The 13,027-nt window shown below is 44.2% G+C and overlaps 1 protein-coding gene across 1 annotated transcript in view; it reads left to right on the forward strand.

Annotated features, from left to right (window-relative positions):
- The window catches only part of SELENOI (selenoprotein I), a 60,608-nt gene that overhangs the window by 34,280 nt on the left and 13,301 nt on the right, over window positions 1-13,027 (forward strand). Inside the window, exons 4-7 of the mRNA XM_014601693.3 lie at window positions 5,923-5,997; window positions 6,590-6,852; window positions 8,799-8,907; window positions 12,099-12,147. Coding sequence (XP_014457179.1) covers window positions 5,923-5,997; window positions 6,590-6,852; window positions 8,799-8,907; window positions 12,099-12,147 — 496 coding nt within the window. The remainder of the gene's footprint in view (window positions 1-5,922; window positions 5,998-6,589; window positions 6,853-8,798; window positions 8,908-12,098; window positions 12,148-13,027) is intronic.

Here is a 13,027-nt window from a genome sequence, read left to right on the forward strand (position 1 = left end):
TCTTTGTAGGAATGGTTTGTATGTTACACTCATGAATGACTACCAAGGTACAGAAAAATCAGGATTTGGCCTTGAATTAATAAGAAACACTACTTTTGGGAGGAGGCTTTGTTGGAAAGCTGCTTTTTGTGGGCACAGCTAAAAATTTTTTTTTTTTTTTTTTTTTTATAACGGCTGATCTATAAGGAACTGATGAGCAGTGTCTTAGTGATGACATCAAATGTAATGCTGCTTCGGATTTTGTACTACATATCGAGTAGCTCAGGTCTCACTGAAAAAAGCAGCACCTGTAATGAGCCAATTGTGGAATGCACCTGGAGATCTGAGAAATGTAATTCAAAGGAGCGCTGCCCACTCTGCTCCTCAGCAGTCTGCAAGCTCCCATGGTGAGGATCCCACTCTAATCCATAGGAATAGCACGCTGGGCTAGAAAACAAAGAGCTAAGATGTACAGATGAGAGCACTTCATCTGCCCTGCAGGGGTAATTCCCCGTCAGCTTGTCTGCTTGCGAGTTTGCATTACAAGGGGGAGACCCATTCCCAGGCCCTCCACGTGAAAGGATAGGTAGTGAACTGGGCTGCTGACTAGCTAAGAGCACTTGGTGGCATATATGATTCAGTGATCTGGCTTTTCATCTCAAAGATGTATTCACTAAGGAGCTTATTTATCAGCCTTCTCCATAACGGATACGTGTCTCTTAAAATTAGGTCTCTACCAATATTGGTACTTTTAAAAATTAGCTGACTCCCTTTTGGAAAGTCTGATATTCAACCAGATAACATTTCAATTTCCTGCCTAAAAGTGGATCACTAGGAGAAGGCAGCTCTCTTTAGAGTCAGCTGCATACACTACTTTGTACCTCACCCTAACTGCTAAATCTGGTAGTGGAGAGGAGAGGGTCTGCAGCCTTCTAGTCTGCTTGAAGCACTGCCCCTTGCTTCTCTCCCCTGTTTAATGGCCTTGTGTCAAGTGATCCTGCTTCCCTGTTGCAGTTCCCTTTTCCTGTTTACATTAAACTTGGAGGAAACCCTGTGGACAGCACATTTCACATCTGATTTTTTGGATTCCAAGAGGTTCCTTGTCTTCCTTCCCTCACCCTTGTCATTTGCATTGTCCATCAAACTTTTGAGCCATAGAAATTTGAAATGGAGAAGTCCCCTTCATTCAATCCATTTCCTCAGTGATGCTTGCCTTTCCCTTGCAGCATGCTCTGTGATACTTATTTTGGTCCATCTGTACAGAATAGTTCCAACTAGTGGGGGGTTTTGCCACTTCCTTGGAAACTGGTCCACAGACCAGACATAATTGTCATGACTGGGTTTGTATCCCTTGTTGCTTTATATCAAAGGTGTCCAACCTTTTTGAATGTGGGGCCAGATCATGAACCTTTTATCACCCAGTGGGCCAGCGAGCCATATTCAAGACCTCACAGGAAGTGGTATCACATCAGGAAGTGATGTTATGTGACCTTTGACACCAATGAAGTTACAGGAAGTGACAATGAAATGGGTCTAAATAACCGGTTCAAAACTCTCCCACTATAGCATCCACCTCTGCCACTGTTCGGAACAGGATACTGAGCTAGATGGACCATGGGGCTGGCCAAGCATGGCACTTTTTATGCTATTATGTTCAGAAGCTCCTATGTTCTTTGGCTGAGCTTCCAAACTATGGCTGAGATTTGCAAAAAGGGGTAGATAGGCATGTTATAAAGTTGTCATAAAGGTTTTAGAGCCCTCTAAATCGTATTCATTTTAATGGAAGTTGGCCTTTTGACTCAGCTTTGAAAATCTCAGCCCAAGGTGCCAACCAAATAAGTCAAAATATGTTTTGCATTTCTATGCAGTGCATCTATGTGGGGCTCTCCAAGCATTTTACAAACATGAAATGAACCTCAGGATGAGCCCAGGCGGAGCAGCAGGGGCTCAGCATCACTTTCCCCCTACCGGCGCTGGTCAGTCCCAAGCGGCACATGGCTCTGCCGCCGCCTCTGCTGGCTGGTGCCGACCCAAGTGGGTCTGTCCCATCCAAAGCAGCATGCAGCTGAAGCTGGCTTCCCACGTGCTACTGGGGCCGGGAGGAGCCCAGCCGGGTCAGCACCGGCCAGCAGAAGTGGCAGTGGAGCCGTGTGCCGCTCAGGACTGATGGGCGCAGGCAGGAGGAAAATGCAGCTCAGCTCCTGCTGGGCTCATCCTGTCCCGAGCGGCACACGGCTCTGCCAGCGCTTCTGCTGGCTGGTGCAGACCCAGCCAGGCTCCTCCCGTCCCCAGTAGCATGTGGGAAGCCAGCTTCAGCTGCATGCCACTTTTCCTGGCCGGTGCTGACCCGGCTGGGTCCATCCCATCCGGAGCAGCATGCAGCTGAAGCCGGGTTCCCACGAGCTGCTGGGGACTGGAGGAGCCCGGCTGGGTCTGTGCTGGCCAGCAGAAGCGGCGGCGGAGCCGTGTGCTGCTCGGGATGGGACGAGCCTGGTTGGAGTGGCAGGGGCTCAGCTGCATCTTCCCCTGCCTGTACCAGTCAGTCCTGAGTGGCACATGGCTCCGCTGCCACTTCTGCTGGCCGGTGCCGACCCAGCTGGGCTCCTCCCGGCCCCAGTAGCACGTGGGAATCCGGCTTCAGCTGGGTGCTGCTCTGGATGGGACAGACACGCCTGGGTCAGCACCAGGCAGCAGAGGCGGTGGCAGAGCTGTGTGCCGCTCAGGACTGACCGGTGCAGGTAGGGGGAAAGTGCAGTTGAGCCCCTGCTGCTCTGGCTGGGCTCATCCTGTTGTGAGCGGCACACGGCTCTCCTCTTCCCATGTGCACCGTGTCAGCAACATCAAGCTGATGCGGTGCGTGTGGGAACCTTGTCCCTTCCCAAGCCCTTCAGCAGCCATTAGGAAGCTGCTGGGGGAGGGACAAGGGGTGGGAATGAAAGTAAACAGTGTTTACATTCGTTTCCCGTTGCAGCACCGTGGGCCACAGAAAATGCCTGGGCGGGCCGCATGGCAGCCCCGGGCCGTATGTTGGACAAGGCTGCTTTATATAGACGCCTTACTTCACAGTCTAAAGCGTCAAAGGAACAAGGGTAGGTGAGGGCCTGAATCCATGAGGACAGGTTCTTGCATTCCAAAGCTTGGCGTTCTGGTTTATTTTTAGGATGCTATTGACTTTTTTTTTTTCCATAACCCATGGACTGAAGGTGCAGGGGGTGGAGTGGGAGGATAGAAGGAAGACTTTTTCAGTAGCCTCAAATGATGTCAGATATTTTGCCTTCTGTTTAGGCATCCAATGTGTTAGATCTTTCCTTGTCTTCCTGAGTGGGCTTGTCTATTAGATCACTCTAGGGCAGGCTAGGTGTTTTAGGTGCGGGGATGCTCTGAAAAGGCTTAAGTCAAACCTTCTAACTGCAGTATTGTTACTGAGCAGCTCTTGTAAACCTGTTTTTATGGTAATGGAATACCCAGCTTTGAGAGATTTTTTTTTTTTTTTTTTTTTTTGGTGTTGCGTTGTCTTTTGTTGCAGTTACTTAATTGTTTATCTAAAAATATATATATATAATGTAAATCCGCTTACTTTAACCTTTTAAGTAAGTAGCTTAAACCAAAGAGCCATTGGAGTCAGGTTTCTAACCTGCATTTTCCTCAGTGATTTGGAAACTAATCATTTATTGAAGTCATTCTTTACAGAAGTTGCCAAAAATTCATTGGAGAAAACAGGAAGACTCTTTTTTTTTATGCTCAGTGGCTTAGTATTGGATTTTCCATAAAACAGATATTCAGTCTGCAGTGCCGTTTCTCATATGCGGTAGTAGCAAGTGTTAAACTGGGGAAAGTAAAGTTTTGCTCTCAGGTTCACAGTTGGGGTTCAGATCATGCCAAAATAAATGTTTTAAATGTGATGGTGATAAATTTATACAATCTAGTGGACTGGGCTGCTTAGTTTCAGCCCAGCCCTCTCAAGGTTTTCAGCCACATTAATCAGAGGTGGTATTTGAACAGTGCTTTATATACTCTGAATGTTTTTACAATATTTATCACCAGCCTCTAGGTACAGCGAGATACCAGGGATGCTGCTCAAAGGGCAAACCACACTAGCTTTTTTCTCTCTAACGGGAGCCAGAGTTGTGAGAACATTTACCACATTGTCTTCAATAGCTTTAACTATAGGTGAAGTACCAGATGGAGAAAACAGAGGCTGTGGCTGACTTGCCCAAGGTAACTTGGGGAGTTGGTAGCAGAGCAGAGACTAGGATTCTTTTGAGTGTCCGCCTCTGAGGACCATGATCAGTCTCTTGGATTGCAGTCCCACTCCCTACTCAATACAACCTTCTAGCATTTCATATGCCAAAACATGCTGCAGAGTGTGTGTGTCAATGCTTGGAGTCCCAGGATGAGAGAACCGGCCTATGTGGCAGGGTAGGATTGAGATGAGTGGAAGTGAATGGTAAATTGGGACCCCTGCTCTCTGACTCTAGAGTGCTGCTGCCATTACCTCAGCACAGCTGTGCTGCTGAAGAGCTCTTGAGGGTCTCATGACATTACCTTTTCGTTCTGGGATTTCAGATCCCAGAATATGTAACCAGGACCCCTTCTACTATTTAGGAAGGGGAGTGCTCTCACAGCCAGAAGATTTAGGTGGAGGGGGGACATCATATATGGGTGCCCCCCACAATTTCTCTGACTCCCATCTCTCTCCTCCTCACCAGCTAGAAACCATCCCCTACCAGTGGAAGACTGGGTGTTCAACAGTCTGCCACATAAGATGAGCTATTGTCATCTGAATTGGTCCTGTTGGGGTCTAAGCACAATGTTGGGACACATGGCATGGAGCTGACTTGTACTGAGCTTGCATCCGGCTTTGAAGTTCTGACAATGGCATTGACGTTAGGTCTTGGATTTCTCTTGAGGTCTGAAGCACCAGAGGCTGTTCAAGGCAACAGCAAAACTCCCAGTGACACAAGAGGCCAGGATTTCCCCCTAAAAATATAATAAAAGGCTATGTCTTCAGCAGCACATTATGCTAAAGAATACTCTCTAGCCTCCAGAATCTTCAGCTAGAATAGTGCCCAATATCAAAGATTTTACCAACTTCTTCAAAAATTCTCAGATGAATTTCCATATCAGATGCGCGGGAAATATCAGTCTGGCTTCCCTAGGTAGGAATGGGGAATACAGAAACCATTTAAGTATAATCACTATTTATCCAGCATTTTAGGCTTTTCAAAGGTGGTAGATTTCTTTTTCTTTTTTTATATTCTCCCTGTGTAGACGCTGGAAACAAGCTCTCTGTCATACTTTTGTCTCGTAGGGTAGCAGAATTGTGAAGGGACTGAACTGGTCATCAGCCAAAACAGTGGTGAAGGTTAGACAGAGGGGGGTGAAGGTCGGTCTGCGGAGAGGATGTGGAGTCATTGAACTGATGCACATGAATCCGCACTGTCTGTATCCTCCTCCCTCAGAATAGATGGACAGCTTGGAGACGCTGGCTCAGTTGTGGCTTTAGTATAGTAATAGAGGACTTCTCGTTTGGTCACCTGTTTACATGACAGCCTGTTGATCTGATCATGGACTTCCCCTGGCAATGAACTCTCAACTCCTGTGACTGCAAAAATCAGTTCCAACAAAGTATGTTATGCAAAGACAGACATTGGCCTTACTCAGACCTGTTTGTTTCTAGCGCAAATGGCTTGAACTCTCCTGCTCTCTGTTCCTCCTGAAAAGCTAAGGCAAAGGGGCACAGAAAAGCAGCTGACAACAATGGCACCATTCTAGCACTGATAGCTAGGGATCCTGGTTGTACCATGATGAATGGCTTTAGTTCTCATTCTGGGAAATGGAAATCTCTTCCTTTTTTTAAAAGAAAATAAGCTCTTGTTTTAATTATCTCCTGTGCCAGAGGATAATCAGTGAGCTCTCTGATCTTGTTTCCTATCTCTTCAGCACCTGATCATGTGCACGTTCCAAATCGAATATGGATCATGGTGGGTCTCCTCAACTTCATGGCATATACGCTAGGTAAGACCTGCAGTTCTCATGATCTGTCTTTGGGTTTTATAACGTGCCATCCGCCATAGACACTAATGTGGCTGTCATGAGTGACTTGCACTTCTGTTGTTGCACTGAATGTTTCCCAATTGTACACACAGGCGGCTTTCCTCTGGGGAATGGCCAGGTCCCCCTGGTGCCTGGCTTTGTTCTTGTGGACACGATGTCTGGATGATGGTTTACCTTTGGAAACTGCTTCTCCAAATTATTTTTATGTCTTTACCCCAGTAGAAGCAAACGTAAAAGTAGCATATATGCCTACTGCAGGACTGATGTTTTTACGTGGTTACCCATGAAATATTTCATTCAGACTCCTGCTAATAGTTTGAAATTTGTTTCAGGATCTAACAGTCTCTTCTTTTTTTCCACTTTCTTTGTCGCAAGCATAGTAGTGTGCCTCAGCTATGCTTGAGACAAAGAAAGTGACACATAGTAGTGTGCTATAGACTGTGTGGAGGCCAGCCACTGACTCTTCAGTTGTGCACACACTTTCTGACAGCTGCAGAGGAGTGGCTTGCTGTGCCTGGGGGTGTTCAAATGTGCATCTCTGCCTGCCTTCCAGATGGTGTCGATGGGAAGCAAGCTCGCCGAACCAACTCCAGCACCCCACTGGGTGAGCTCTTTGACCACGGCCTGGACAGCTGGGCCTGCATGTACTTCGTCGTGACTGTTTACTCCACCTTCGGCCGGGGATCCACTGGAGTCAGCGTCTTCGTTCTCTATCTCCTTTTATGGGTGGTTTTATTTTCATTCATCCTCTCCCACTGGGAGAAGTATAACACAGGGATTCTCTTCCTGCCCTGGGGATATGACATCAGCCAGATGGTAAGTATGTTTTTCCTTCTGTTAAATCTGAAGTAATCATTCAGAATACAGTAGGCCAGCACGGGAGGGCTGCCAAAGTGGTGTGTGTACGGATATATGCTGCTCTGGCATCTTTTCTCTCTGGCACGTATCCAGCTTTTCATAAAATGCCCATCTCCAGCATCTCTGGACCTAGGCTTACTCTGCCTATTTCTGGACTTCAGGGAGGAGTATTCTGGCTGAATGCCTGAGAGCCAGTTGTGTGAGAGGCACAGTAATTGGAGCTGTCATCAAGGAAATTGAACCAGGTCTTGATTCAGCAAAACATGCTTAATGTTAACCATGTGCATAATGAATTGGTCTCCAACAAGAAAGATATAATGGTACTTTTACTGTATAGTCAGGTTGAGAGAGGCATGAGGCGACTCTTCTAAAGTACATTCTTGTTTCTGTGTTAGCAAGAAGTACAATATTATCCATGTACTCTAAAAATTGAATTCTAATTATAGGTTGCTGGAAAATGAATGAGCCTGATCTGATTTTTTTTTTTTTCTTTCTTTGCCTGTGGCACTGGTATAAGTACACGGACAGCTGCAGTTCTTACTAGTGTGTGATTTGAATCTCATCTGGTGGTAGATGCCTGTATTGCAACAGTACAAGAACATAAGAAATTTAAGGACTGAACAGGATTTCTATATCTTTCAAGTCCCAGACTTTATTCTGTAAAACTTGTGGCACTTGAAAGATGCCTGCCAAATTTATCTGATGAATGAATGTGCAAGTTAATTACTTTCCTTTATCCCCAGCTGGCTTAGAATGCGAACTCATTAGGTTAGTGCCTGTCTTGGCAAAAACCTGTAAGGTAATTAGCATAACTCCTGCACTTGATGAATCCAATATTGCCAGTTCAGCAGCACCTCATGGAAATTTAGAAGGGAAACTACTTTTAAGGGATGGTAATACTTTTGTCTGGCTTCAACTGAAGCCAGACATGCATAGCTGTTTATTAATATTAGCAATTAAAACTATTCAAATCAAATCCTTCAAGTCTGTGTAACCTTTACATAACGGTAATCAGTCCATAGAGCATTTTAATATGCCCTCCTAGTTTACATGATGTCTTTGAATAGATAGTGGGGAATTTTTTTTAATTGTTTTGCTTTTTAATTTTTTTATTTTATGAATATCATCTTGGTCATAAAGTACTAGCAGCCATTGTCTAGCTCAGTGGTTCTCAACCTTTTTTTTTGTACCAGGACCCATTTGCAAACATCAGTGGCCAGTCCTGACGCAGTGTGTGGGGCAGAGGGGCCCAAAGCAGCCCCTTGCAGGCTGGAACTCTGCCAGGGAAAAGCCGCTGTTTACCACGTCTTTCTCCTTTAAAGGAGAATCCGTTTTTTAAGTTTGTTAACAACCTTTTCATATATTCTTGTGACCCACTTTTGGGTCGTGACCCACAGGTTGAGAAATGCTGGTTTAGCTCACCTCTGAATTTTCCAAGCCTGCTACTAATTCTTTGTGGTCGGGCATCGCTGTTTGGATTGTTCCAGGCCCCTCATGTTGCTGGCCTTTTTTCACAGCTGGCCATGACATTTGCAGCAGGTTTGCTATCTGGGCTAATGCTGAGATTTCCTTGGTCGTACTGCCAGAAGAAAGTGATGACCTGTGGCTTGTTTGTCACAGGACTCCGTGGGAATAAAGGAACAAGAGTGGGTCCTTAACCAGTTCTCATGTATGCCCTGTAGCGCTATTATTGCATCTAGCCCGGGGACCGATTTTAATGTCAGCTTTTACCCTGGGTGGCAAAGAGCAGCTAACTCAGATTTTAAAATCTAGCTAACAGTAATGCCCTGTAGCTTTTGAGACTACCTGGTGAAGAATAATCATGCTGCCAAAACCCTATCTCGTCGGACTGGTTTATCCAGATGCTAATGCCTGTCTGCATTCTCTTTGTGTTTCATTTCCAGACCATTTCCATTGTCTACATAGTGACAGCGATTGTGGGAGTTGAGGCCTGGCACGCGCCTTTCCTGTTTAATTTCTTATATAGAGACCTATTCACTACAATGATTCTTGGTAAGAAGCTCCATGTCAAAACCTGTTTTTAAATAACACCTCTTTACCCCACTCTGTTTCCCTTGAACATGTGTGTTTTATGTTCTTTTTTTAACAAAGAAATATAGTGAAATACCTCTCTAGAGAATTTCTTAATGAACCTGTTTAATCTAGATTGATATTCAACAAATGTGCAGCATGGCTGAAATCTCATTAAAATATGGTGACTCGATTCTGAGAGTAGCAGCACTCATTTGCATAGATTGGAAAAGTGTGGTTCTATCATGCTTCTCCCAAAACCTGCTGTGCATGTCACATACCAGTTCATAGCCTACACAGCCAGCTGTGGGCTTCGGTGAGGTGAACTGTAGTTATGTCTGTTTATACTACATTACACTTGTCCTCCCAAGCAAGGCAACAGACTGAAGTCTCTTACATGATGTTCTCTAGCAGCTGCAGCCTACCGAGGTCAAGCTCTAAAGCGAGATGCAATATTTCAGGGGTGAATCTAAGCCTCGCACATCACAGTACCCAACTAGCACTCCGCCATTTCAAGAAAGTAATCGATTTAGGATGTCATTCTGACCTTGGCATTCTTACAGACACAGAACCATACACAAATGTGAACTTGGGAATATGAAATATGTTTGTTTGTTTTTTTGGTTGGGTTTTTTTATAACCAGTTTGGGCTTCATACATTTTAAGCTACAATTGTGATGCAAAGCATGTTTAACCCAGGTTTGGGGTGGCATGGTTTCTATTTAAAAATATCTGATGCAGCTGGAAAAATTGGCTTGACCAATACCATTCTGTTGCATTATTCTGCACATCCCCCTAATGTAAAACATAAAGGCTGGGACTCTTACTGACATTGCATATTTATGCAAAATGTAAAGAAGGACTAAGTGCCTCTCTTTGCCTGTAGTCTGTGCTGCTACCCCTGAACTAGATACTAATCTCATGTTAGTCTGCATTTCTGCAGGGACTCGGCCTTTATAAGGGTTTGCAGGTGTGTAGTTCCCAGGTAATAAGAATCAATTAAACCTTGAATCTAGAGAACATGCAAGTTGACATAGAGTTTAACTCTATTCCCAACAAAGCAATTCTATCCATGTATGGCCATAGCAGCAGATAGCTGAGAACTCAGACTTAGAGGAACTAGGGAGCTTTGCTTTATTGATGTCTTGGTTTGCATGTGGTTCACTTTTTGGAAAGAAAACATTTTGGAACCATGGTCCTTTTTAAAATAAATGTCTTTTGTTGTCGTCTGCTATAATATTATTTCCATTTTGCCTATCTAATTCTTTACCTGCTTATCGTGAGATTAAATGTTTGAAGTGTTGGCGTTCGCTTGAAGCTCCTTCTCACACAGGATTATATTTAATAAAATGGCTAAATATTTTGAGACTATCCCTGCATCATAACTTTGTCTGAAATATGCCCCTCTTTTCTTGACAAGATAGAAAGTGATCAGTCAATAGTTTCTATTTGGTGCCTCATCCCACAGGCCAGATGAATGAATTTATCTTTTAGTAAGAAGCTACCTCTGTGAATGCCACGTCTCTAAGCAAGACAAGCTATTTTAGAAGAGCTTAATCAAAAACAAAAACATGGTGCTCCCTCCCCCACTTCAAAAATTGAGCAAAAAATTGGATTAGTGGATTAAACTTCTTTAGCAAGGATGGACTGAGTCAAAGCAAAGTGAATTAAAAATAGTTGCTTCCTTTGGTCCTGTTTTTAGCTCAGCAGCCAGGAAAATTGATTTTAATTGATTTTTTTTTATTTGTTTGTTCTGTTTTTGTTTAAATCTCTTTTACTTTTTAGTTACTGTCTGCTTTTGATTTGAACTTAGTATTTGCTCTCTTAGAAGGATAAACTGCTCTTATTTTTGCACAGCAACATGTGGTTTCTGGACTCTCACTTTTTTTCTTTTAATTGTGTAGAAAATGAAAAATATTGATGTTTATTTGCATGATAACTTTAATTCTGTCAGGTTGTCTTTGGAGAGAAATCAGAATTCAGTTAAATCATGGAAGCTGCCATAATACAGTTGTTTTTATGTGATTAAAAACTGCAGGATAATACTTCTTTAATAAACCCATTGAAACAAGTCTTATTGATTTAAATTATGTATTTATTAAATAAAAGCATAGTTAGTAAATTGATCTAGTGCTTGTTTCTGGTCACCCTGGGTCAAATTTTCAAAGCTATGTAATTATCTGCCTAGCTCTTTAGGGGCTTAAATAGCTTTTAAAGTCTAGTCAGTGACATTCAGTTTTGTAGAATGAGGATCTCTAATTTGCTTCCATCTGGTGCATTTTATTCCTAAATTGGAAGAGGAAAACTAGTTTTCTTGTGGTGGGTGTTTTTGAATGAATGAACATGTCCCCACGAAGAAAAGTTTGTGCACCTGCTAACTAAGCAGAAGCAAAATCATTTAAAACCAAAGCATTTCTGTGCAATATCAACTGAAATGACTTGCATCTGGAGGAATATAAATACCAGCGTTTACCTTTTTGTAACGACTAAAACTATTGCATGCTTCATTCAGCATATTGTATTTATAAAGCATGCCTGACATCAAAAGTAGGCTGTTCTTCCTCTAATGGTACATAATGAGGATGTGAAACGCATGGCCTGCAGGCCAGATCCTGCAGGGCTTCTGGCTGTGGATGCCAAACTGCTGTGTCAATGTGGCCAGCACTCGGTAAGTTAATGCAAATACTGCCAGAGGTGGGTAATGTCTCATCCCCCTCCTGACCCACACCCCTACCAAATTTGTCATTCATGATGCAAATTGATGGTAGGTTTATGATGTTGGCATTAACCCTGGGTGCTGGATGTAGTCAGCCAACCAACTGATTTGACTCCTGCTGTATACTATTAAGGCAGCACCATGTAACTGGATGCTGTATACTATAAAGGCAGCAATACTACTTTAAATGGCTATAATAGTTTATAGAGACACAGGCCTTTGCTCAGGCTTATTTTTAATAGGAAATTGATATCTGCTTTAAAGGAAGATGTTTCTGATTCAACAGACTTCCAACAAATTTTATCACCCTACTGTAACCAAACATGACACTGTCAATGACTGTTTATAATAACATGAAACTGTGATCATCTCCTTTAATGCTTACCAAAGACGTCAGTGCTTTTGACTGACTTTGCTCAACTGTTACACTGCAGTAAGTTAGATCTTTCTCTTCCAGGTTGTGCACTCACAGTGACTCTGCCAATGAGCGTGTACAACTTTTACAAGTAAGTTGAGTTTTCTTTGTTTGTTTTCTTTGTTCTTTCCCTTCCCAGCCCCCATATGTCTCATATTCAGTCATTTATTCTGTTATTTAGGGCATTGTGTGGTGGACCTGCACCACTGGGTGAGCTTGGCATGCAACACATAAAGGACAGACACCTCAATCTGCCTGCTTCCTGCCAATGTTGAAATTTAAGGAGAACCGTGGCTAAGTTTCATAGTTGGTAGGGTTGGAAGGGACCTGAGCAAATCATCAAGTCCGATCCCCTGCCCTGGCAGGAAAGAGTACTGGGGTCAAACAACCCCGACAAGGTGTTCATCTAGCCTCCTCTTAAAGACCCCCAGGGTAGGAGCCAGCACCACTTCGCTTGGAAGTTGGTTCCAGCTCCTAGCCGCCCTGACAGTGAAGTCGCGCCTCATGATGTCTAGTCTGAATCTACCCTCTGCCAGCTTGTGACTATTATTTCTTGTCACTACTGGGAGTGCTCAGGGGAGCAGGGACTCCCCCAGTGCCTGCTGGTCCCCCCTGACTAGTTTGTAAAAGGCCACTAGATCCCCCTCAGCCTTCTCTTGTGGAGGCTGAACACGTTCAGGTCCCGCAGCCTCTCCTCGTATGGTCTGCCTTGTTGCCCCCTGATCATGCGAGTGGCCTCCTCTGGACCCTCTCCATGCTGTCCACATCCCTCCGGAAGTGCGGTGCCCAGAACTGGATGCAGTACTCTACCTGCGGCCTGACCAGTGTCGCATAGAAGGGGAGGATCACCTCCTTGGACCTGCTCGAGATGCATCTGTGGATGCATGACAAGGTGCGGCTGGCCTTCCTGACCGCGTCCCTACATTGGTGGCCCATGTTCATTTTGGCAACAATAATGACTCCAAGATCCT

This window comes from Alligator mississippiensis, chromosome 1 (assembly GCF_030867095.1).
Source record: "Alligator mississippiensis isolate rAllMis1 chromosome 1, rAllMis1, whole genome shotgun sequence".
Lineage (NCBI taxonomy): Eukaryota > Metazoa > Chordata > Crocodylia > Alligatoridae > Alligator > Alligator mississippiensis.